Source organism: Pteropus medius, unplaced genomic scaffold, assembly GCF_902729225.1.
Source record: "Pteropus medius unplaced genomic scaffold, Ma_sr-lr_union100, whole genome shotgun sequence".
In the NCBI taxonomy this organism is placed as follows: domain Eukaryota; kingdom Metazoa; phylum Chordata; class Mammalia; order Chiroptera; family Pteropodidae; genus Pteropus; species Pteropus medius.
The window spans coordinates 15,808,651-15,835,608 of NW_024354500.1; the positions used below are offsets into that span (position 1 = coordinate 15,808,651).

General features: G+C 34.2%; 1 protein-coding gene across 1 annotated transcript in view; it reads right to left on the reverse strand.

Moving 5' to 3' along the window:
• Positions 1–26,958, reverse strand: part of MEI4 (meiotic double-stranded break formation protein 4) — a 170,152-nt gene that overhangs the window by 46,638 nt on the left and 96,556 nt on the right. Inside the window, exon 4 of the mRNA XM_039853116.1 lies at positions 14,399–14,530. Within this exon, the coding sequence (XP_039709050.1) occupies positions 14,399–14,530 (132 nt within the window). The remainder of the gene's footprint in view (positions 1–14,398; positions 14,531–26,958) is intronic.

Genomic DNA, 26,958 nt, shown 5'->3' on the forward strand with positions numbered 1-26,958 from the left:
CTTTCTTTCATTGATTGAAGTAATATGTGCTCAGGACTCTTGTAGGCACTGATCAAAATGTCAGGCATTATCTCTCAGGCCCCGTTCCTTCTGCTTGACATGCTGCTGTCATCTTGAATGATTCTTATGCCCCTGGGATAAACCATCTAAGGCCCTTGACAAATGATTTCTTGGCCTAATCAATTGCAGTGAACTTCACACCTATTCCATAACTGACAGCTAGAAGTGCCTTAATTCTGAAATCTTAAACTCTAAACTTCCACATGCAGACTACAGCTTTCCTTCTTTTTTTTTTTATTTTAATTCCCTGGACTTGTCACTTGACATGCCTAGGCCATCACTATGTCACTATATCTGTATCACTATACCTTTTAGATGCTTTTGTTTTCTTCCCCTAGGTTTATTGCCATGTAATTGACATATAACTTTGTATTAGTTTAAAGTGTTTAGCATAATGATTTGAGATATATATGTGTATGTACGTATGTATGTATCTGTGTGTGTGTGTGTATATACACATATATATATAGTGAAATGGTTACCACAATAAGTTTAGTTAACATCCATCACCTCACATAGTTATAAATTTTTTTAAAATTAAATGATAAGAACTTTTAGGGTCTACTCTTAGTAACTTTCAAATGTAGAATACAGTATAATTAACTATAGTCACCATGCCTTACCATCCTCAGAATTTATTTATCTTATAATTGGAAATTTGTACCTTTTGACCACCTTCACCCATTTCCCCCACCCACTCCTCAAAACTACCAATCTGTTTCTGAGTTCAATTTTTTAGATTTCACATGTAAGTGAGATTAGACAGTATTTGTCTTACTCTGACTTATTTCACATAGCCTAATGCCCTCAAAGTCCAACCGTGTCGCAAATGGCAAGATTTCATTCTTTTTTATATCTGAATAGTAGTCCATTGTGTGTGTGTGTGTGTGTGTGTACTGTGTTTTCTTTATCCATTCATCCACAGATGCATACTTAGGTTGTTTCCATGTCTTGGCTATTATGAATAATGCTGCAATAAATATGGAAGTACAGATATTTCTTTGAGATCCTGATTTCATTTCCTTTGTATATATACCCTGAAGTGAAATTACTGGATCACATAGTAGTTCTATTTTTAATTTTTTGAGGAACCTCCACAATATTTTCCATAGTAGCTGCACCAATGTTACATTCCCACCAACAGTGCACAAGGGTTCCTTTTTCTGCACATCCTTGCCAATGATAATCATTCTAACAGGTCTGAGGTGGTACCTCATTGTAGTTTTGATGTTAAGCACTTTTTCATGTACCCATTGGCCATTTGTATGTCTTTGGAAAAATGTCTATGCAGTTCCTCTCCCCATTTTGAATATTTTGAATATTAACCCCTTATCATATTTATGATTTGCAGGTATTTTCTCCCATTCCATAGGTTTCCTGTGCTGTGCAGAAGCCTTTTAGTTTGATGTAGTCTCACCTGTTTTTGCTTTGGTTTTCTTTGCTTTTAGTATCAAGGCATTGCTTTCTATTTCTTCAATAAGTACTTTTTAAAGTACCAAATATTTGCCATGTGTTCTCTCTTAATTTCTCAAAAAAATGTAGAGAGAGCCACAAAATAGTCTTTTGCCTGAAATCATTCTTTTTAGGCACACAAATGATTTCTGCATTAAAGTGAATACAGTGAGGAGATATAGATTCCAATGTTCTTTTCTTCCATTCTCTTCTTTTTAATTCTGAGTGAATCATGGCTTAGAAAAGAAGTGGTATGAACTTCAGAGTCAATGAGAGTTGCTGATTATGGGTTGCCTCATTTCTAGTTAAAGTGAAAAACCTTCATTCAATAAACACATTTATTTTTTTCATAGGCAAGTTACAGAAATAGAACAAAGGATAAGACGTTTTAGCTAACCTCAGTACATTCAAAGAAAAAGACATGTAAACAATACTAGATTATAATTATTTCCAATAAAAGGTGTTAATATCTATCATATAAAGATAGCAGTAGGAAGGATATGGGTTCCTCTGCCCATATGGTGATTAGAGAAGACTTCACAGAAAGCATTAGGTTTTAATTGCATCAGAAAATTGTTCCAAACAAATATGATTTTACTTGCCATAGAGAACAAAATAAAAACAATCAGCAAAAGATATATTATTGAAATACATCTGGAATTTTCTCACGATACTGCAGTGACTCCAACGATTTCTTTTAGTACTGACAGGCCTTATCATGACAGCCACTAAAAAGGCAGCAATACAGTCTCATTTTTATGGGGAAAAAAGTAACGATCAAATTTAATTGTCATTTTATTGCTAACATAGCCAAATACAGAAGAAATAATTGGCTTTATTTTCTGTACTGACTGAAAACTTCTCAAATTAAATATATAATTTAAGGCATAGAACTGATATGACAGCAACTGTATATCTGGTTCCTCCACAACTGTTTGCTCTAATACCATGACTTCATGAACCATTTCAGAACTTGTAGAGAGAGCACCACTGATTTTTTTTTATTTAAGCATATTTTAAATTTTTCATTAACTCACCAAAATAAGTAAGGAAATGTTCCCTAACTCCTTTCCAGTCCTAGTAAGAGCACAGAACCCTTAAAAGTGATAGGGATTCTTGTTAAAAATGAGTTCCTCAAGAGTCCTCCAGTTTCTTATTAAGAATCCATGAGGGCAAATGAAGCTCTAAGCAAGAAGCTGACTGAGGTGGATAGAGAAACATAATCCAAAGCCCCCCTCCCACACCCCACTTCTTCCATACTTGCCAAAAAATAGGGGGTGGGGGGATCAAGGAGCACTGATGCTGTGTATAGGGCGAAGTATAGCAAAAACTCTGGAAATTGCCAGTGCTTAGCACTCTCATCTTACTTTATCCCATAAACTCATCAAAGCACTATGGCCAAGGATGCAGGATTCCATGGCAGAGTCAACAGAAAGCACTGAACACGAGTACCACAACCTGATCTCTAGAAGAGGAGTAGAATGAGTTTTTTTACTGTTACCTAAGTGCACAATGACCAGGGGCAGGGACAACTGACACAGACATTTGTGGGGAAATCCTACTCAGACCCAATGATAATTTTTCTCATTAGAAATAAAAGGAAAAGTCAATCAAACAACAACAAAAAAACACATATGTCACGAGAAACAGTGAAGCGACACAGAAACAGAATAGTGTCATAAATACGAGGAGGAAGAGCAAGACTGGAAACAACTTGCTAAAGAAACCAGAATAAGTGGAGAGGAGATGGTTTGACGAGTTAGTGGGATTAAAAGATACATGTCCATTATGAAAAGGTGAATGCCAACAAAAGATAAAGACACAACATACTGAATTGTGGAAAGCATAAAAAGTGAAATGAAAATGTAATGTGGAGAAATGAGGAATATTTATGAGAACTAAAATTCCAAAAGGAAAACAAATACACATTGCAGATAATAAACTGAAGAAACATTACAGAAAATTGAATAAATAATGAACGAAGAACTTGAGCAGTTCACTTGACATATAATGGGTAAGGACAAAGAGAAGGACTGAACTGTCTGGAAAATAAGGATCATCTTCAGGACTCAGGAATAATAAGAAAGATTGGCTACAAAGAGATTAACTGTTTGACAGCGCTGAAGCTGTTCCATCAGAATTTGCCAATCTCCGCTGACCAACATTTTGGATTTTACCCTGGCTACCTCTACATAGAATAGAAAACAATGGCTGCTGCCTCTACAAGGTGGGATTTTGGACCTGCGGCACCCATACAAGGCTGAAGCCAGCAAAAGTCTCCTTTCATAGGTAAACTACGAAAACAAAATAAAACTTAAAGAATGAAAGTATGAATTCTGGCCTGTTTCACTTGTTTCCAGTAGATGGGCAAAAAGAAAAAAGATTTCCTGAAAATTTGGAGTCACGGACCTATCCTCACACATGTTGGGGATGAAGTTCACATATCCTTTAAAATTTATGTGGACTGTCTTATTCCTTGTAGGTTAAGTAGTTACAAGTCCGAAAGCCATTTTATGTGATGCTTTTTCCATGAGGCTAGGGAAAGAATGTGGCGATCTTGGACTCCTTTCATTTTCTACTATAACATTATCAATATTTAATATATTAAATTCATGTAATGTAAGTACATAATAAAATATAGAACTATTGCCTTTAACTTCTTTCTTCAACATGTGGCAAGGACTGGGGGATGGATTCAGGCATGATCACCATTATAAATATATATATTTATATTCTGATATATTCCCTTTGGAATCAAAAACATTTACCAAATTACTGATTTCTGTGTATTTTTAAAAATGTTTTGTATTCATTCCATCATCCTTTAAGATTTCAATTTGCAATACAATCTTCTAAATTAATAAGCGGAAATTTAGAGAGCTGAGAAAGTTTATCAATTCATGAAGTGACAAGTCTATATCTTCAAGATGGAGAAAATTAACCCCAATTCATTCATGCATTGAAGCAAGACTTCTATTATGTTTTGAAGACTTTAAAAGATGTTTTGCTGCAAGCTTTCAATGTAGATAGAGAGCTCTGTTTGCAGGTATAAAAATAATCAGGAATTCTAAATCTAAAGTTTAGAACATGCTTTGCGTCATCATGCACTCTACTCTTAAAGAATTATTAATATCATGATTGTGCCAAGAGAAAGACAAACACAAATTCATGAGCCATTCAAACAGGCATCAGTAATGTCACTATGCTTTGTGTGGGCATCTGCTCTATATAACCCTTGAGACATTCTCCAAACTAAAATGTTGATATGGCCAGAAGAGTGGAATGATCATGATGCAATTTGTTTGAAGAGTACTCATAAACCACGTGTTGGATTGGCTGACACTCTAAGTCTTTAATTCGACTGCCTAAGAAGTCAAAAAACAACCCACCAAACAGCAAACTGCATTTGATTTTAGAATTATATTTAGAGGAGTAGATTTTCCAAAGCCATTGAACTAGTTAATAATGAACTAGAATAGTACTCAGGGCTTCCAACTGGAACTCTATTCTCTTTCTACACATCTTACCAATTCTGTTACATCTTTGCCTTCATGACCAAATCATGAGTAAATTAATGATTATTTAACAATGACAGCTCATCATTTTTAAGAAATAATTCATTTTTATATGTTGAGTTGCATTGTCATGGCCACTTCGGATATGGCTTCTGATATAAGAGCACAGAGATCATTATAATACATGTATATAGTAATATATGGCCGTTAGTGATAAATCATCCTGGTCTTTATCTTTCATATATCAATTATGCCCTCTAGCATGAACTAGAGAGAGACTGAAATGGTTATTTTGAACCACTATTCTTTAATAGTTTTTAAGAAGAATGGTCTGCCTACATCTTTAAGCTCTCTCCTTGGTTGGTTTTTCTAAACAGGCCTTTTCTCAACTTTGAATTGAAACAGAAAAAGAGTAAAATTACCAAACATTTAATGAGAATATTATGATAACAGAGAAAGTTCTGCAAAATAAGGCATCTTTAATTGATCTAAAGAAATTTTACTTTTAAACAAAAATAGAACAAAAATTCAGTTATTTATCCAATATTAAGTTCTCAGCAAAATCTTCTAAGTGGGAGCCATACTCCTCAGAAATACTGATGATATTTTAAATGCTCACCACTTACATAGCATTCAACAACAAAGGACTTTTTGAAATAAGGATAGTATATAAAACTTCAGCAGGTTTCTAAAAGAGCTAAATAATTCTTTTTTTTTTTTTTTAATAAATATATCACCCCACAAATAAGATAGGCAACTCTATGAAACTTGCCTTAGAAACAGAAAAAATCATGATGGCTAATGTCTCTCAAAGAGAATCAGAATTTATGCTTTGTTCCCATACTCCCACTCCAATTCTCCTGCTCTCTGTTCTCACTTCTTGCCAGAGAATGGGTTTCTCTCAGCATTTTAACCATTCATGCTACTGGTACATAGTTACATGGCCTTGACCAATACTGAAGGGACCGCAGAGAAAACACACACATCTCAAGGCTTCCTGTCATACTCTCCAGCTTATAAAGACCCTGTTCTCCAATCCACTTGCCAGAAAGATATGTTTCTGTTCAAGCTTTTGCTACTCTCAAGCACTGTACAGTTCCTTGAGTGGGCTGATGTTAGATCAAACCTGGGAGATAAAACATGGAAAAAATGGCAACATTCCATATAGTGTTTTTGTTCAAGTTTTGTCCTCAATTCACATGCTATTTTTTAAATTTCCATCCTAAAGTAGCTGGTTTTTGTATTTATTTTTTCAATTTTTTTTTAGCTTAATAAGTGAGGTGAAGAGGCTTTAGTGGCTTACACCATCTCATCCAGCATCCTAAGTCATGTTTTGGATTTTGAACTTTAAGAATTTAAAGTTTTTATTCATTATGCAAAATCAAAATCATAAAGCAAGCATAATTTGTTTTCTGGGCTGCTATAACCCTCTTCAGATGCTCAGCGCCATAGTTACACAAGTAAATTAAGAAATCACCACCAGACTAATTTTGGTACCTCTTCAAAGTATTTTTTAAGTACCTGTCCAAAGTTTATGTTGAGGGGAGGATGAGCATTATAAAATTACATTCCTAGAGTAAATGAAAATATTTGTGGTTACCCATACCTGTCTTCCATAGAAGATAGTTTAGAGACCATCAGTTAGTTGTCAAATGTAATATCTGGAAAATTATTCTTGAAAATGTTTCTAATATCATTAATTTTTATAAATTCGTATGAATGTCAATGGAGATTTGTACATATTGCTGAATAGTAATAATAACAGCAATTGAAAACCATTGGACACTTAGAATGTCAAGTTTGCTAAATGCAAATATGGATTATTTTATAATATCTACAAAAACTGTAAGCGACAAATACTATTGCTGTCAATATTTTAAGAGGAGAAAAATTGAGGCTTAATTATTTTTATTTAATCCTCAATATTTAAATATTGCTAAAAACATTACCACAATATTATCACATCTGAAAAATTAACAATTCCTTAATATCATATATTAAGTGTTCGGCTTTCCCCAAATGTCTCATAAGTTATTATATGTTCTGGTTTGTGCAAATCAGAATACAAATAAGATTCATATATAGCAGGAAATGGCAAACCTTTTTCATAAAGAGCCAGATAGTAAATATTTGATGCTTTGGAACTACTCAACTCTGCTGTTTTAGTGCAAAAGCAGTCATAAAAATCAGGCTTAACAAATAGGCCTGTGTTCCAATTAAACTTTATTTACAAAAGCAGGTGGCAGGCCAGATTTGGCCCAAAGACCACAGTTCAACAATCCTTGTCATACACCAAAGCTTAATAAGTATCTTTAGTCTCTTAAAATATAGGCTGCTTCTCCCTTTCCTTCTCCTTCCCCACTCCTTATTATAATTCAATCTCTTTGTTGAAGAAAATAAGTTGTTTTTCCTGTACAGTCTGGATTTTACCAATTGTTTCCTCATGGTTAGTTTAACATGGTCCTCTGTTCTGCATTGCCTGTAAATCTGTAATTCATTCTAGAGCCTTCAGGTTTGATTTGTTGACAAGACAGGCAACTTCTGAGGTCACATGGCATTTTAACTAGGCATCTGATTCCAAACAAACCTCATGCTCTTAGCCATAATGATTTAGCTTATCCTTGGAGACCTCTCTTTAAAAGATCTAGCCTAAAAGCGGTCAAATATGTGATGACAAAGAATTTATGTGTGGTGAACATACAGTGTAAAATATATATGACTTACTGTTGAAATAAAAAAAAATTTAAAATTAAAAAAATAAAAAGTAAAAGATCGAGCCTATATGTGGCAATGCGTTAGCTTACTTTCATCTTTTGTTGCCAGTTGAGCTCACAGAAGTTTTTCTTACTAAGCAGCAGCTGCACAAAGGAATTTAGCAATGTGAAAATGTTTCGGCCAATCATATATTTGGGGAAATTTTAAGCCTTGTTTCACCCTTACCTAATATTATTTGCATAAGAAAAACTGGTAAAGGAGAAACTGCTAATCTAAAATAGAGCTTATTACCAAGAATTTCTCCTAAGTTCTTGATAAAAAAAAGGAAAAAGAAAAAAGGAAAAGCCTGAGCTGAGGACCACTGATCTCTATGCTATCCACTTGAGCACAGTTTGATGCAAACTCTATTCTCCCTAACGGGTTAACTACTAAGTAAGCCAGGCTTCCTATATCTTATCTATGAATAAAATATACATAATTTCAGAAAATAGTATGGTTCCCCTCTCAATTGAAATAGGCCAGCTGTTTCTTGCTCAGAGCTATAATTATTTTTCTCTTTATCTTATTACAAAATGTTTATTTTATTGCTACCTTTTGTCCTGATATAGAAAATTAGTTTACTCTGGGGAAAGTACAAACACACACATTCTAGATTCAGAATCTTTATATGCATGATCTATTTTTATAAATGAGTTGATTTACATTTCTGTAAAACATCCATTAAAATAAGATTTTATTTTAAATTAATATAGTTCCGATATCCAAGGAGACTTTTCTTTTAAAATCTATTTTATATTTTTAATTCTGAGATACTTTTCAACATAAAAATATTTAATAATGCAAAAAAGCATAGCTCATAAGTACACACACTATATATTTCCAATACCCATTAAAATTTTCTATTTACTTTAGAGTCTATATTTTTAAATTTAAAAAGTATGAATAAACTGGAAAAGTGTCTCGTGTGTGTGTGTGTGTGTGTGTATGTGTATGTGTGTAAGCAGTTTATATATGTAATTTTCAAAACCGGTATATTTGATTATCTCTCCTCCTTGGATACTTCATTCTTTCTTATAACTCAACATTATGCTTTCAAAATTTATCACTGTTATTACAAGATGACCTAATTTCTTCATTTTAACCACTACAGAATATTCATTTTTTTATATATGACATCCAGCCATCTTTTAAAAATAGACACTTATTTCCAATTTTTTACCAATTACAAAAAAGTTAAAATCCACAACCCTGTACAGGTCCCCTTTGTACAGTGGACTTGCTATATATATATCTTAGAGGATATATATCTTTAACTTTACACAGTGATGTACTCCATTTCCCCACAAAATCACTAACACCTGATATTGTAGTCAAGTTAATTTTAAGAAAAGTATGTCAATATAATCAGTAAATCAGTATGAAACATCTTAGATTGTTTTGTAATTTTGCATTTCCCTAGTACTGCTGAGGTTGAGAGACCCTCTTGTTAATCTTCCTTTTTCCTCTTCTATTAAACTCTTTTCACATCATTAGCTATTTTTCTATTGGATCGTTTATCTCTTTTTCTTACTGGTGTGTAGTTCATTTTATAATCATAGTATTAAGCTTTTGTTTGTTATACACTATACAGGTTTTTTTGAGGGAAATACCATAAACTACTTACCATATCAGAAACTGAAATACACTTAAGAAATTTTAGCAATGCTGGATCATAAGGCTAATTCTGTGAAAATCATATACCATCGAGATATCTAGAGAAACCTGTAAACTTAATAAAATTTTATAGCTAAAACAGAACTTATTAAAAACAAGTCCATTGCTTTTTATAGAGATAGTCACCCTTTGGATGCTCTGTAACTATTTGTTTACTGATTGGCTTTTCCTAGCTTGAATTCTATCTAAAAAGAGGAAGAAAGCTTCTCCATGGAATTCAAAGTTATTTTCAAAATAAATAGAAAACCAAGGTGATTATGTCACAAGTTGGTAAATATGCAACAATCATGATGAGAAAATTCTGTCACTCCAAAAAGAATAGATACAAACTCTTAATCGATTGATAAAGACTCCAAGCAGGGGAATACAAAATACATATTTGTCAAGATTTTCGGGAAGTTTTATCCTCAGTGTCACATAGATAATTTTTTCAAGATCCAAGAAAACTACATTCAGATAAACACAGCTATAGAAAATGATGACAAGATAAGAGGATACAAACCCACTTTCTCAAAAATCTGGTTCACAGTAGATTATACATGAAGGATATATTAAAATTGACACAAATAGATTATCTACAATAATTGTACTTCTTTAATAAGTGAGACAATATATATATATCAGTTGCAGAAGACAAATTAAAATATAGAACAGTGGCAGTAAAATACAAATAACTGAAGCAGTCAGTATGTAACAACATATTGCATAGTTTATCTTCCAAACTTGGAAGTCAGACTTGGGTTCAATAACCTGGTGCTATGCTTACTATGTCTGTGAGCTGGCTACTTAAACTGTAATCCTAATTGTCCTCTTTTGAAAAATGGGAGTAATACTACTTCATAGTCTAGATGGGAAAATTAAATGATATAACATTAAAATAAAAATAGCTATTTTAAATGGAAAATATATAAAAGCCTTGGAAGAGCATGAAATGTTTAGAATGGTGTTTAACAGCTTTACTAATAGGTATATTGCTATTATTTTTATGTTGAAATTTCCTATTTTCCCCTTACGTTTTCTTTTCTCATAGTTATAATAGCTTAGTGTTTGAATGCTAATTCCATTATTTCTGTCGTTTCTGGTTCTATTTTCAATAATTGATTTTTTCTCATGATTATGGGTTATACATTCTTCTTCTTTACATGTTATAATTTCTGAATGGATGCTAGACATTAATTCCATGTTGTTGAGTTCCTGTATTATTTTGTTCCAGTAGGTGGTTAATCTAGCTGTGTGTGAATCAGCAAGATACTCTCAAGGCTTGTTTCTAAACTTTGTTAGAATTGGTCTAGCACAGCTTTGATTCTAGAACTGTATATTACTGTACTACTAAAGTGTAACTTTTTAGGGTCTCTACCGAATGCCCAGAGTATTAAACAAGGTCCAGCCTGATGGCTGGATAGAATTTGGATTGCTTAAAGCACTGTGTGACTTCTGCCCATTCAAATGTTCAGCTCACAGCTTCTTTGTAGTAGTTCCTTCCTGAGTAGTTTTTCTTCACTTGGCCTTGTGACTTGTCCTCTTGCCCATGTGCAGCTTAGCAGTCAACAAATAATCAAGAAAACCTTTCTATAAATTTCCTGAGCTCTTCCTCTTCACAGATTTCTCCTCTACATCACCCTAATCCAGAAATTCTAGTTCAGCCCTTTCAGTTCAATGGGATTGCTTTGATTTCACTGGGCTCCACCAGTGCCACTCCAGAAGAGGCCTCCAGGCCAAAAGTCAAGGCAATCATAGTACTCACATAGATTTGTTTCCTTTACCGCAGGAATCACAACTCTATAGTGCCTATTGTCTTAAGATCATTAATTCATATATTTGTCCAGATTTTTAGCTGTTTACTTTGAGAATGATGTTCTGTTAACAGTAAACTTTCATGACTTTTAAAATTCTTTTCCAGAAGTTCTGAGAAATTTTATTTTTAAACAGCAATTAGATATTTTGTTATGCTTTTTCAAAAAAAAAATCAATATGCAAATTTGAGATACAGATCACCAATAAAAGTTGAATGCAGTTAATGCATTAAAGTCAGCTTCTGAAATGTGTATCTCCATGAATCAGTTTCAGAAAACTGTTAGTTTTACATCAGAGGTCAAAAATGCATACAGCAATAAATAACCTGAATGTCCTACAATAGACTGAATCAAAGAATGCGAATATCATACTACTCATCACTAAAAAAAAAATCACAATTTCTTAGAAAATTAAAATCATGTGAAAAGTGGTCATTATATACTATTACATAAGAAACCAGTACAAACTATATATGTATAATTCAAATATTTTTGGCAGCAAAAACTCTGTCCAAGAGATAAAATGAAAATTGGAAAGACAAAATTTATGATTTTAATATTTATATATTTATAGATTTTATGCAGAATACATATTATCTATAATAAATATATATTACTGTTTAAATCTGACAAAAATAATTTTAAGCCTGACATTTATTATAGCTATCTAACATACATATTAAAGCTTGTCTTCTTTCCTTATTTGTACATGTGCCTTTCCTACTTCACCTTACTTTTCTGAGTCCCTGTTCTCTATGATTTTATGATTGCCAGATAGTGATATTTCCCAAATTTCAGTGTATGCCCTTCTTCTTTCTCTCAAGTTTTAATTTCATATTTCCATCTGCCTACATTTAATTACTTCAATATATCCAAACTCAACTCTGTTCGCAAACAAGCATTCCTTCCCAGAGATAACATTTTCCCTGTCTCCTAGTCTTAGAATATTAATGTTTCTACTGATTCTCCTCTTTCCTTCACATTAAATCTTTCCTTGAATCCTGGGGATAACACCTCCTAAATCCGGTGGTTATCTCTATTGCTACTTGTGGATTTATTGCATCGAGAGTCCCAAATAAATGGCCTCCCTGTGTTCACGCCTTTTGCCACAACCTGACTCCATCTCTTTCCAGCATGTTACAGAATCTCTGAGCCTTATACATGATGTACTCCTTGGACCTACTACATCAATAGTCATTCTGTCACCCTTTTAGAGTGGAAAAAGCTGAAAAACCATAAAACTACATTTTCTATACTTCCTTGCTGCTAGGGTGCTGAATATGTTGGTTCAGAAACAGATGCAATCACAAAAACTTTGTAGTTGAAACTGAATCACAGAGTGAGTGAGGGCATACATGTGGCTGTTGTACATTGTGGCAGAACTGTTTTCTGAACCCTCTGACTATAGCAGCAGCTCCCTGAGTCAGCAGGCAGCTTCTTGGTCATGATGGCAAAAGCAGCAATTCCTCTGGTAGCTAAATTATCCGTGGTTAGGGGAGTCATTCATGAAAGTAAAGTCTAGAGTTTCTTCAGCCCTCTCAACAATTCTATAGTTATTCATACAACCTTTTCTGTTTAAATTGGTTTCTATTGTCTACTATTAAGATGTCGACTAATAGCTCCCTTATCTTTAAACAATACTAACATCTTGAAGGTTATTATTTTTGAAAGGATATTAAAAGGATTGAGGCAATTCATGTAAAGCATATTAACACATATCGCCAGCCAAAAACTAGTTATTGTTCCTGTGTTACTGTTATCCTTAGTGGCATCACAACCAGAATGCCAGGGTTTGAATTATGGTGTTAGCATACATCCTTTCTGCAATCTTGATCAAGTTGCTTAACTGTTCTAAGGTTTGACTTCTTAAAACTACTTCATGGAGTTTTGAAAAATTAAATGAGAATATATAAATAAAATTTTCTTTTCTGTACTTTATTCTCCACATAAAAAATCTCAATCAAACTAATTTTCCACATTGCTTCCTGTTTTTAAATGTCATGTGACCTCACCTTATTTCCTCAGAATCCTGGGCACATATTTTTAAAAAAACCCTCAGTGCCTCCCTATTCTGTTATCCTCTTTTTTTCAACTCAGAGCTGTTTTTCAAGTTGTTCCTTTTCCATGAAGTCTTTTAAGTCTTTTCAGGGACTTCCAACCTACCTTGATCACTTCTTTGATTTTAGAACTCTTACAAACAGTACCATGCATTTTAACACTTCATTTTTTTTCAGTAAGTAAATGCACCTTATTTGATTCTCAAATCACCTTTTGGCTCCTTGAGATCAATAAAAATTACTTTTAAAAAATATATCTAACAGTTTGTAAGAGCTTACCATTTAGTAGTCACTTGAAAAGTTGCTGACTAGATGATTTACCATGTCATTGAATGTAGAGAACTTAGATGTAAGTACTTGGTTAAAAGCTACTTGATATTATATACACACATATATATTTTTTCTCTTCACCAAAACATTTGTACCTACCTGTGATTTCCTTTAATTGTGCTTAACTCTACCATAGAAACAGCAATAATATTAAATGAGTTAACAAAGTGAACACATAATATACCAGTGCCAACATTAAAACAGACATGTTTGTCAGCAGTGATAGAAAACTTTGCACAGGCAAAGAAGGGGCTTAGAGCACTGGCTTTCAACCTTGGCAGCACTCTGGAAACACCTGGAAAACTTTAACTACAGTGACCTCCATTTTAATATCAACAGCATATGGCTTGGCAACAAGGTATTTAAAAGTTAGCCAGATAATTCTCAGGAGAACTTAGGAAAAAGAGCCACTGGTTAGAAGCTGTTCTCCATTTAACATCCTCTCCTGTTCACTTTTCTCTCATTCCTTGATTTTAGGAATATGCTGCCTGCTTGGAGATTTAAGGCCATTAATCTAAGCATTCCTTTGCTGTCACCGGTGGCACATGTGTACAAGTAAGGATGATAAGATGGTATTATTTTGAAAACTATTTTCTGAAAATATCTTTCTACAATTTCAGTAGACAGTAACAGCATCCACATACATTAGAAATAAGGTAATAACTAAAATATAAGTCTGGCAAGAAGTGAAGAGACAGGGGAGGAAAAGCCTATATAGCTATATTAACTATAAATGAGAGTTACAGTATCAAGTTCTAAGTACCTGATTGATGGCACGCAGGTCATCGGTGAAGCGATTCACTTCTGACAGGAGCAGAGATATTATAGATTTTCTCAATAAGCTGCAACTTCCCAGGGTGACCAGACTCTGAGAGACATAATGCTGCACCTGAAACTAAAGATAAAAACGAGTAGATTTCCACTTTCTATCAAGTCAGTTCAAAATATATTCAATGGGCATTTTCTAAGACTTTACTACTAAGCTCCATGCTGTGGGGGAATACAAAAAGTGTCAACATAATTCTGGGTCAGCCTCAAGCAAAACTGTGAAACAGACAAATGATAGTGGTATAAGTAATAATATTTTATATAGCAGTTCCCATTTTAAATTATACAGCAAGGTGCTAAAATGGAAGTTCTAGCTGAAGTATAAAAAGAATATAATCCTTTAAATGACAGACTATATACAGAATGAATAAAAGAGATGGTAAAACAATTCAAGATTTTACTCACAAAATATAGAGATAAATAGATGGATATAGAAAAAGGGTGAGAGAGAGGAGTTTGAAGATGATCTTGGAGAGAGCTATTGTTGCACTATGAGTCCCACCTTCACACCAGAGAGGGACAGTTGGGAGGGGATTCTCCATTCTCTACAAGTCAAAAGTGAGCCATTTTAGAGTAAGGAGAAAAAATGCGGGGCTCTGAATTTTTGTCTACAGGCAGCAAAAGTATTCCCCATTAAATACATTTAAAAGGACAGTGGGAGACAAGCTATCTCACATATAGTTATTAGAAGAAAAGCCTTTTTACTATTAATCACATTAAGGGGTATATAACTAATGGCTGGAATTTCATTAAATGTATCCATTAATGTATTTGAGAGAATGGAGGCTTTAAGGAGTATCTCAAAAGACAGAAACGACTACCTTGTAATTATGCTATATGAGCTTAAAGTCATATTAAGGAGATACTTTTATTTATAAAATATTTAAATGACAATGCTAAATAAATGATGCTGTATAAAACTAGGAAATGTCACTTGCCTCCTTTAGGATGAACATGTAATGAAGATATTTCTCAAATTGACATTTTGATAACATACTCAAAAAGTGAATAACAATAAGAAAGTGAATGAACTATAGATTTCAAAAGAAATGTCTATTATAAATTGGGGCATGCATAACTAGCTCTTAATATTTTCTAAATCAACTTATCAATAATAAAACCACATCACTTTATTACGATAGCAATCATAATTATCACTGTTATTTCTTAATAATGTAATTGGCTAAGACACCCTTTGTAACTCTCCAGTACTACTTACCAGATTTCAAATTTTGTACAACGTTTTTGTTTGTATCTGAAAGAAAGAGTATTCTAAGCTCTAAAAAACTTCTGTTGGGTATTTCACTGATGCTTTAAAAGTTTAATTACCTCTTTTCTCAGTATGTAATTCTTTATGAGATAACTTAAAAAGTGAAATAAGCGACTTTTGAGAGTGAGAATGAAATGATGAAAGTAGTGACGGGATTAGGTTTGTAGACTCTGCAGCTCAATACCACCTGAGTCAAATCTCAGCTCCACTGTTTATGAACTTGTACTAGCAACTTACTTAAACTTTTATGTCCCAACTACCACATCTGCAAAATAGTGATTGTGATAGCACCCACTTCACTCAATTGTGCAGATTTAGATAATAAAAATAGTTAACATTGTGCCAGATACCTAGTAAGTGCTCAATAAGTGCTCAATATTATAATATGGATAATATAAATCATTGAAGGTTATATAAGTTTAATTCATTGACCCTTGAAAGGTTAAATACTAGAAATAAAACCATTTTTTCTAAAGTTAAAACAGTCCTATTAGAGAATGGTGTTTAAAAGAAAAGTTCATCATAGAGATTTTCCATAATATAGCTATGAACTATTATCTCTCCGATATAACTGAAGTTCATATGAGATCAAAGACTAAGTATATAATCATTAAGATCATTTAAAATTCTGTAAACATTATTATAAAAATGGCCTCTATTCTTCCTTACATTTTAAATGACATTGCCCCTCTGTAAATACAGTGGAACTTTTGAGAGGCTGATGAGGAGGCCAGGCAGGGCTGGCAACATTACACGAGAGGCCCCTCTGGTGGAAACCATGGAAGGATACTGTTAAGTAATAAATGGTGTTGGGAAAACTTGACAGATATATGCCAAAAAATTATACTAGACCACTTTCTTATACCATATACAAAAATAAACTCAAAATGAATTATATACTTTAAGACCTAAAAACATAAAACTCCTAGAAGAAAACATAGATGGTAAACTCTTTAAAAGCACTCTTAGCAATATATTTTTTTAATGTCTCCTTCAGCAAAGGCAACAAAAGCAAAAATAAGCAAGTGGGACTACATCAAACTAAATAGCTTCTGCACAGTGAAGGAAAGCATCAACAAAATGAAAAGACTACCTACTGAATGGGAGAAGATAATTGCTAATGATATATTTGATAATAGGTTAATAACCAAAATATGTAAGGAACTCATACAACTTGACACCGAAAAACAACTAATTTAAAAATGGGCACAAGACCTTAATAGACATTTCTCCAAAGACATACAGATGGCCAACAAACACATGGAAAAATGCTCACCATCACTAATTATCAGAGAAATGCAAATCAAAACCACAATGAGATATTACTCCATACTTGTCAGAATGGCTATTGTCATAAAAACAAACAAACAAACAAACAAACAAAAAACAGTGTTGGCAAGGATGTGGAGAAAAGGGGACCTTCGTGAACTGTTGGTGGAATTATATACTAGTGCAGCCACTATGGAAAACAGTATGGAGATTCCTCAAAAAATTAAAAATAGAACTACCACATGACCCAGCAATTCCACTCCTGGGTATCTATCCTAAGGAAATGAAAATATTCATTGAAAAAGATACATGCATTTGCTTGTTTATTGCAGCATTGTTTGTGACAGACAAGATACAGAAGCAACATAGGTGTCCGTTGACAGATGATAAGATGTATATTTATATAACAGAATAGTACTCAGCCATAAAAAAAGAGTGAAATCTTGCCATTTGCAACAACATAGATGGACCTGGAGCACATTATGGTAAGTGAAGTAATTCAGAGAAAGATAAATACTATGTGATTTCACTTATCTGTGCAATCTAAAAAACAAGACAAAACAAAACAGAAACAAACTCATAGGTACAGAGAACAAACTGATGATTGTTAGATGCGGGAGGGATGATGGGCCTAAAATGGGAATGGGATTAAGAATACAAACTTTCAGTCACAGGATACTATGTACAGCATAAGGAATATAGTTTATAATATTGTAATGTCTATGTATAGCGATAGATGGTTACTAGACTTAGTGATTGAACATTTATATACCTTACGAAGTGATCACCACACTGTCATACACTTGAAACTAATATAATGTTATATATCAACTTTATATTTATAAAACGTATATATGTATAACGGTGCCTGGGTTTTAGCTTGAATAACAAAGTTAGTATTTATTTTTTACCCTCTGTAGCCTCTAGCCCAGTAATAAGCCGAGTCCTTGATTTTGTGAGAAAAAGAACTATGATATGATTTATAGGCTGATGGGGTAAGTGAATTTAGTCTTAAAGGATAAATACAATAATGGAATTCAGATGATGGCAAGAATTTCATCAGGACAAGCTGGCATTGAATATTAAGAGAGCATTCTAAATAGTGATATCTACAATAAGTTTACAGATCAAAATATCATTTGAGGAGTAAACTGTTTACATGTTTACTGGAAGTCAACATGTAAACTGCCAATCCATCTTGCCTCTTGATCTAAAGCTTTGACTTAGTATTCTTAAACAACAGTATCAGATTGGATTGGTAGGGGTCATTCAATTCTGAAATGATAAATTTGAACATCAAAAATTTCCAATAATAGTTTAAATATTTACTATTAGTAATAACTTAAAATATCCGATTATAAGAGAATGAATATAAAGCAAAATTCAAGTGGACAGTGTATTAAAACATCTAGGCAAGGTAGTATTTTAGCTTAATTCAGCTACTATTACTGTTTAGGGAGTTGAATTGTATTTACTTATTTGCCTGTAAAAGGGAGATTAACACACATTGCTATGTATGGGTGAGGATGAAAAAAATGAAACTGAAGCTACCTAGATGAAGACTGGAAGACTGCTTACAGAAATTTTAAGAACGAAAAGGGTAAGTGATCAGTTGTTACTCTAGAATAAGTAGAAATCAAGGGCAAAACAAAGCAAACTTTTATAAATAAGAAAAAGAACTGAATAGTCTATAAGAAAAGAAATAGTAACCCCTTTTCATTAATAAAAATATCTTAGTCATAAAATATTAGCTCCATACTTCTAGTGTTCAACAGAAGTGATACAAAAGGTATTATGGACATGTCTTAAAGGGCTCTGAGCCAGTGCTATATATAGTGAGGGCACATTTCGAAATTAGTTTTGGCATCTGGTGCACAATAAATCTGCCTCAGCTCAATAGAAATTAGTCCATGGACCAAAGAAAAGTAAAGACACAGATGAGAAACAAAATCAAATCAAGCACCAGGAGTCAGAATAAATCATCTCCAGGCATTTCCATGCCACTCTCCTGACACAGCCTTCTAGGTCATTCTCTGCTGGATAACTTTGCACACTGTGGAAGCCCCTGACCCCAGACTCTGACTTTGCTACATCCTTGATACATATGTTATTGATACTTTAGGGACGCCAACATCACTTCCTATTCTTATCATCGCTATCATTTTTTTTGTTTTCTCATTTGTAGAAGGATGAGACAATACACAGGGAGTGCTGATTAAAAGATACATAGACTCTTGAAAATAGCTAGGCTGTGATCTAGCTGTAAATAAATTCTCAGTTGCAGCCTTTCACTTTCATGTTGGGGAAAGTCTATGCCTTCCAAAATTCTAGATTCAAACCAAGGGCAAAATTTGTTAGAAGTATCCAAAGAATATGTCCCTAAACTTCAAAACTAAGTTTTTCTTTATATGGTTTCTAGTTGATTCTACTCCTAATCAGGATTCCTATTTTTATTCTCCTAATTAAAACAATGCTCAGTATCATCTCACAAGAAAACCCATTGTTGAGTGTGTTGAAGGCCTGAACCTTCTAACAAGATTCTTTTTAGATTGCCCTCTTCATACTGACCCACATAATCTAAGAGAGGAGGCATCCAAAAAATGCAGAGGAAAGGGCTTGCAGAAATGACCTACTCAGTTGGTTGTAGATTAACCACACTCTATAGATCTTTAAATGGCCTTCTGGAAACTTGTCACACCTACATGAGAAATAATTTGTAAATAGACAGGACTGATGGTCTGGAAATTCCTTCCCCCTTGCAGACTCCGCCCAAAACTCCCCCTCCCATCCTGAGTCAGGAGGTGCATGTAGACCCTCAGACACAGGAATCACGCGCCCCTTGCATGGAACACTACCGGGGTATATAAGCTGTACAAAAGCTAACCAGAAGGAGCCTGTGCTTTTGTGCGCTCCGAAGGCCTAATAATCTCTCCTCCCTCTAACAAAGTTGTCTGAGTGTCCAAATTTCCTCTGTTGGGTGTTGCTTCCTGCAACAATTCCTGGGTTTAATCTCTGTCCTGTGCTCTTGTGTTTGCAAGAGTACAGTGACTACATTATTAATTTTTACAGATGTTTTCACTGCAACTATAACATATACAGAAAAGTGCTTTTTACATGTAAATTCTCATACACACAAGCATTCATATTATAATAAATAGTTAAAAAATAAATACTCATGTAGGTCAAGAAATAAACTTGGCCAGTACCCCTCTCCCTTTCTCTCTCTAAAGATAAATACTCTTCTCTCTCTTATACTAGTAACTCCTTTTTTGGAAATAGTTATGACAGACAAGAAAAGAAAATTACAGGCCAATGTCCCTGGTGAATAGAGATGCAGAAATTCTCCAAAAAAAAAAAAAAAAAAATACATGTTAGCAAATCAAATTCAACAATACATTAAAAGAATCATATGCCAAGATCAAGTGGGATTTATTCCAGGGAGGCAAGACTGCTTCCACACCTGCAAACTAATCAGTGTGATATACCACATTAACGAAAGAGGGATAAAGATTATATGATTATCTGAATAGATGCAGAAAAACCATTTAACGAAATTCAACCTCCATATAAGATAAAAACTCTCAACAAAGTGAGCATAAGGGAACATACCTCAACACAGTAAAGGCCATATATTACAAGCCCACAGCTACCATTATATTCAATGGTGAAAAGCTGAAAGATTTTCCTCTAAGATCAGGAACAAGACAAGGATTCTCTCACTTTTCTTCAACATAATATTGGAAGTCCTAGCTAGAGCAGTTAGGTCAGAAAAAGAAGTAAAGGCATTCAAGTTTGAAAGAAGTAAAACTGTCACTATTTGCAGATGACATGATATTATATATAGAAAATCCTAAACACTCCACCAAAAAATTGTTAGAATTCAGTAAAGTTGCAAGATACAAAATCAATAAATAGAAATCTATTGCATTTCTATACACTATCAGAAATAGAAATTAAAAAAAAAAATTCCATATACAATTGCATCAAAAATAATTAAATAACTAGGAATAAATTTAACCAAAGAGGTTAATGACCTGTACAGTGTAACTTATAAGACATTATTAAAAGATACTGAAAATACAAATAAATGGAAAGATAGTCTGTGTTCATGGGTTAGAAGAATTAATATTGTTAAAATGTTGCTACTACCAAAATCAATCTTAAATTCAATACTATCCAATCCGTATCAAAAGTCCAACAGCATTTTACAGAGAAATAGAATAAACAATCCTAAAATTTGTATGGAACTCAAAAGACTCCAAATAGCCAAAACAGTTTTGAGAAGGAACAAATCTTGAGGCTTCACATTCCTTGATTTTAAACTGTGTTATAAATCAAAACAGTATGATATTGACATCAAAACAGATACACAGACCATGGAACAGAATAGACAGCCCAGAAATAAACCCATGCATATATGGTCAATTAATTGATGACAAAAGAACCAAGAATATAGAATAAGGAAAATAAGTTGCATTGGGAAAACTGGACAGCCACATGGAAAAGAATGAAACTGGGCTGCTAAAAATTAACTGAAAATGGATTAACAATTTGAATTTAAGACCTGAAACCATAAAACTCAAGAATATAGGTGGTAAGCTCCTTAACATTGGTTTTGGCAATGATTTTTTGGATATAACACCTAAAGCAAAGGCAATGAAAGCAAAAATCAAGTGGGACTACATCAAATAAAAGCTTCTGCACAACAAAGGAAGCCATTAACAAAATGAAAAGGCAACCTACTCAATGGGAGAAAATATTTTCAAATCATATATTGGATGAGGAGCTAATTTCTAAAATATATAAATAACTCACTACTCAAAAGAAAAAAATCCAATTAAAATTAGGCAGAGGATCTGAATAGATATTTTTCCAAAGAAGTTCTACACATGGCCAATGGGTACAGGAAAAGATGCTTAACATTATTAAACATCAGAAAAATGAAATCAAAACTACGAGATATCACCTCATACGTGTTAGAATGACTGTCATCAAAAAGACAAAATAGTGTTAGCAAGAATGTGGACAAAAGGGAACCCTCAAGCACTGTCACTAAGGCTGTAAGTTGATACAGCCACTAATGAAAACAGTATGGAATTTCCTCAAAAAATTAAAAATAGAATCACCATATGATCCAGAAATTCCACTCTGGGTATTCATCCGAAGAAAACAAAAATACAGTTCAAAAAGATATATGCACCCACAAATACAGCATTATTTACAATAGCCAAGATATAGAAATAACCTACGTGAACATCGATGAATGAATAGATAAATTAAAAAAAAAAAAAACGAGACACACATACAGTAATATTATTAAACCATAAAAGCAAAGTAAATCCTGCCACTTGAGACAACATGGATGGAACTTGAGAGTATTATGCTAAATGAAATGAGCCCAATAACAAAAGAACAATACAGTATAATCTGAATTATGTAGACTCAAAAAAAAAAAAAGGTGGGAGGTGGGGGAACAAGCTCATAGATACAGAGAACAGCATGGTGGTTGCGAGAAGTAGTGGGTAGAGAGCGGGTGAAATGACTGGATTAAAAGGTTCAAACTTCCAGTTATAAAATAAATAAATCATGGAGATATAAGATACAGCATGGCAACTATAGTTAATAATACTGTATTGCATATGTGAATATTGCTAACAGTAAATTTTAAAAGTGCCCATTACAAGAAAAAAAATTTATAACTATTGTGACTAGTGTTGACTGAACTTATTAGATGATCTTTTTGTAATATATACAAATGTCAATGTTGGTCGCCTGAAACTAATATAATGTTGTATGTCAATTATACCTCAATTTAAATAAATGGTATCTTCTAAATGCTCAATGCTTTATCATCTTCCCTTGACTCCACTCCATATATAAACATCATACATATGAACATAAGCACCTTGATGAAATGAATTTTCAAAATTTTAAAAATAAAGCTAAAATTTCAAACGTTTTAAAGCATGATTGAATCCTAGTCTTCTAATTTATATTAGTTAACTTGATTGAACAAATCAACAGTTAAAGAACATTAATGTTTAAAAACCATAGCTGAAGATACTGTCCTTTAGTAAGAGATGGGTCTGAAATATTAGTTATAATTTGCCTAAGTTTGTCCCTCCAGTTGACTTCTGGATCTTAGCACTACAGCCTTCAAAATAAAGAAGGCCTCTCTTTCTATATGAGTGCCTTGGCTGGGAGTAACAAGGGCAACTTTGTAGTTAGTACACCCCTCTATGCAGCCTTCCTTGTTAGAGTTAAAGGATAATAGGGAATTAAAGAAGTTAAAAGATGGTGGAAGTTTGTTAAAGAGAAAAAGAATGTAACACCATTGGGGCAAATCAGGCCTAAGCAGCAGTCATAGGAGCTTAAGAGGATGAAGAAAAACCCCACTATTTGGCAGAGTGGTGTTAGGCATAATCTTTATGAGATGGATAGATAAAATGTAGGGAGGAGGCCAAGAGAACTAAAATGTTAAATCAAGCTATATTCAGAGACTGCAGTATACTGATCAGCCCTGCTGCCAGACCACCAGGAAACCTGCAGAACAAAAAAGATTTCTGCTGGGATTGCCAACAAACCATTTCCCCACACCCTGAAGGGAAAACAGGAAAACAGAGTCTTTAAGTGGGCCCTACACAAAATAAAACCATTCATTTCCTATGGCTAAAAGCAGGGGGAATCTATGGATTAAAGGCTGGGAACTTCCAGGAGGGCTTTCATGCCACAAACTCTTATCCTTCCTCACTGTATATCCATATCAAAGGAAAATGAGTAAACAAAGTCTTTAAACTGCAGGTCACAGGAACTAAAGAATGATATATAAATGGATTCCCTGATATTTAGGGCTTTTTCCCTTGTCTAGGCTTTTTGTCTTTGTTTTGCCCCTTCTCTAATAAACTTTTCATTTGACTTGAACTTTAGCATGTGTTTAAATTTTTTCTTACACTTTACCAAGAACCTTCTTCTTTCTCAGTGTAAGACATGAGACTCCCCGGACTCTTGGGTGGGTGGGGGGAATTTGCCCTGTCCAGAATCAAATTAGATAGATGATTGATAGATAGATAGATAGATAGACAGACAGACAGACAGACAAATACATACATACTTACATAGCTACATAGACAAGATTATACTTTAAGAAAGCAAAAATAATGGCGGCTCCCAATCATACATAATAATGTTTTTAAAAGAACATAAAGAATTTTCTAACAGGATGTAGCCAGGTAGAAGCAAAGTTGTAAAATGACTAACAATTCCTCCATTTGCATAATTGCTTTCATACCAATGAATCTTGGGCCCTCCTTTGGTTTTCTCTACTCCTAAACAAAGATTACTGAGGTAGTCATTGTTGAACTGCCCCAGGCTTGTTGACAGTATTCAAATCTGGAGTTGCTTCCCAAATCCTAATCTCTCTTTAGAGTCTTGTGAAAAATCTCATATTTAAAAATCTTAAAGGAAGGAGATTCTCTAGTCTCACTTTTGAATCTACTCAAATGTGATTGATTGCTTAAAAATTTCACTTTGATGCACATTAAAATAAGATTAGGTCCAATGGTTTCTTAAACATAAACAGACATCAAAAAAAAAAAGACAAATAGGCCTCAGCTGGAACTATGAGCAGAAAAGTTTAATACCAACTGTGGCTTTTAGAAAGAGATGGTAGAAAGAGAAAATCATTTATATAGATTTGATCAGAGAGCTATGATCAAATGATTTTGTAATACTCAAAAGTGGGGAACTTCTAGGTGCTGCAAAGTTGTTGCCTCTCCCACTGACACTTTTCAGGGAACTTACCCCTAGCTATCAGCGCTGAAAACCAAAACCAACAAGTAAGCAGTTAAGCATTACTGGAACCAACCAGTGTTAAACAAACAATATTGGTACGAAGATTTCTTTTCTGCACCCGTATTAAAAAATACTGGAACCAAGCATCTGAAAATTTAACTGTTTCCTCCAGTGGATTCTTGCTCCTAGTGTTAGGTGGTTAGGCATGAGTGACAGGAGCCAAGGCCCAGCTCTGTAACCATAGAAACTTCCCTTGAAGATCTTCCTTAAGTACCTCCCTTTTAGGGTTATAAATTACCCCAAATCCTAGAGCACAAAGGCCATAAAAGCTGCTGGCTAAACCAGATACAAAGGCATGTGCAGAAAGCACTGCCTCTAATTTCATCCCCATTATACCATCATTATAATATCATGACTATGTCTAGAAGTTCATGAATCTAATTATAACAGATTAAATTCTGCGTAAGCACGTGCGTAGTAGGCAAAGTTATATAGATAGCAACCGACTGTCAGTCAAGATGATCTCACATAGGGATCATCTATGACCTCCCATCATGGCCCAAATATAAACAGACCATCCCATTTCTGCATTGTTAGACCCAGAACCGCCCCCTCTCCCTTCTCTCTTTACCTCCTAAATTCCTCTGGGCTGCAGCCTTCCTTAGTGTAGCCTGTCTCCTTCTAAAATGTAGTTTCAATAAATCTTACTTTTTCTGAATCTTGCAGACCTGTGATTCTTTACTGCATTGTCAGAGAAGAACCGAGAAACAACACACATCATGGTACTCTACTATCCACATCCTCCTCCTCCCCAATGCCGCTGGGGTGACACCAGATTTCACATCACCCCAGAGATGACACTAGTAGATAAAATTGCAGTCAACCAAGATAACTTGTTGATACTTGCCTCAAGATCTTCACCTAGCTATACCTACATCAACCCAAGGCTATTACATCACAAATTCTTCCCAGTCCCAATCAGTTCACTGGCAAGATCCACCCAAAAATCATTGAGCTTGGGCACTAAAGTTCTATAAATAGCATTTCTTAATTTTCCCATTTGGAAATATTAGTACAACCTTGTCAAGGGAGTATTCTATAAAGTTGGCTTTGCTTAATCATGTTTTTTTCTAGTGGTCTTTTAGAGGATTGAGAATCAAAAAGCCCATGTGGCTTCACATGCTCTCCTAATGAGTTGGCACCACTGTATGGAAGAGTTAGGCAGTTAAATAGCCATGAACGACAGGAGTGAAGGCCCAGCTCTGTAACCACAAGAATGACAACAATGATTTCCTAACCCAAAGGCTGCCCCCAGGACCTCCCAGAAAAAACCTCATTTTTTAATACCTCTACATCCTACAATACAGGGAAATAAATGACCATAATGCAGCAACCAGTACTACTTGCGAAGTAGTACTTTGGCCTTCTTTTCACCTCAGCCTCATTATACCATCATTATAATATCATAGATATGCCCGGAAGTTCATGAATCTAAGTATAGCATAGTGAATTCTGGGTAAGGACATGCACAGTTGACAATAGGTTATATAACAGCCAACTGTCAATCAAAATGACCTCACTCACCAATCATCTAGCACCACCCTGTAACCTCACATCACGGTCCAGATATAAGACAGACCTCTCCACCTCTACAAGGCTACGGCCTTCTCTGGTGTAGCCCATTTTTCTTTTGAAATGTACTTCAATAAATCTTACTTTTCCTAACCTTCACTGACAAGGTCCCCTCAGCACCACTGGGACATCCATAGTTTTAGATCATCCCCAATGGTAACAGAAGTATCCATGGTCTAGGAAACACAAAGCCTCGCCTTAGTGGTGTCCTGGGGAAATTACTGGAAATCTACTCAGTCTAAACATCCTTAAGTTAACCTTGCTTCCCACACCAATCTCCAACTCCTGGGAGTCAAACTTAGTATCACCCCTAGATGACCTGCCTCGAGAGTAGGTTACTTCCTCTTCTGACTCCAGGTGAAATCAAGGACAGTGAGACTGACACAATTCTCTACAGAATAATCTAGTATGTATAGTTTATTAGATCTTTTATTTTCTCCTCCAAAAGTTCTACCTGCTTAATCTTTTTCTGACCCAAATTAATACAATAATAATCACTAAGCAGTATGATTTAATAAAAATATATATTTAAG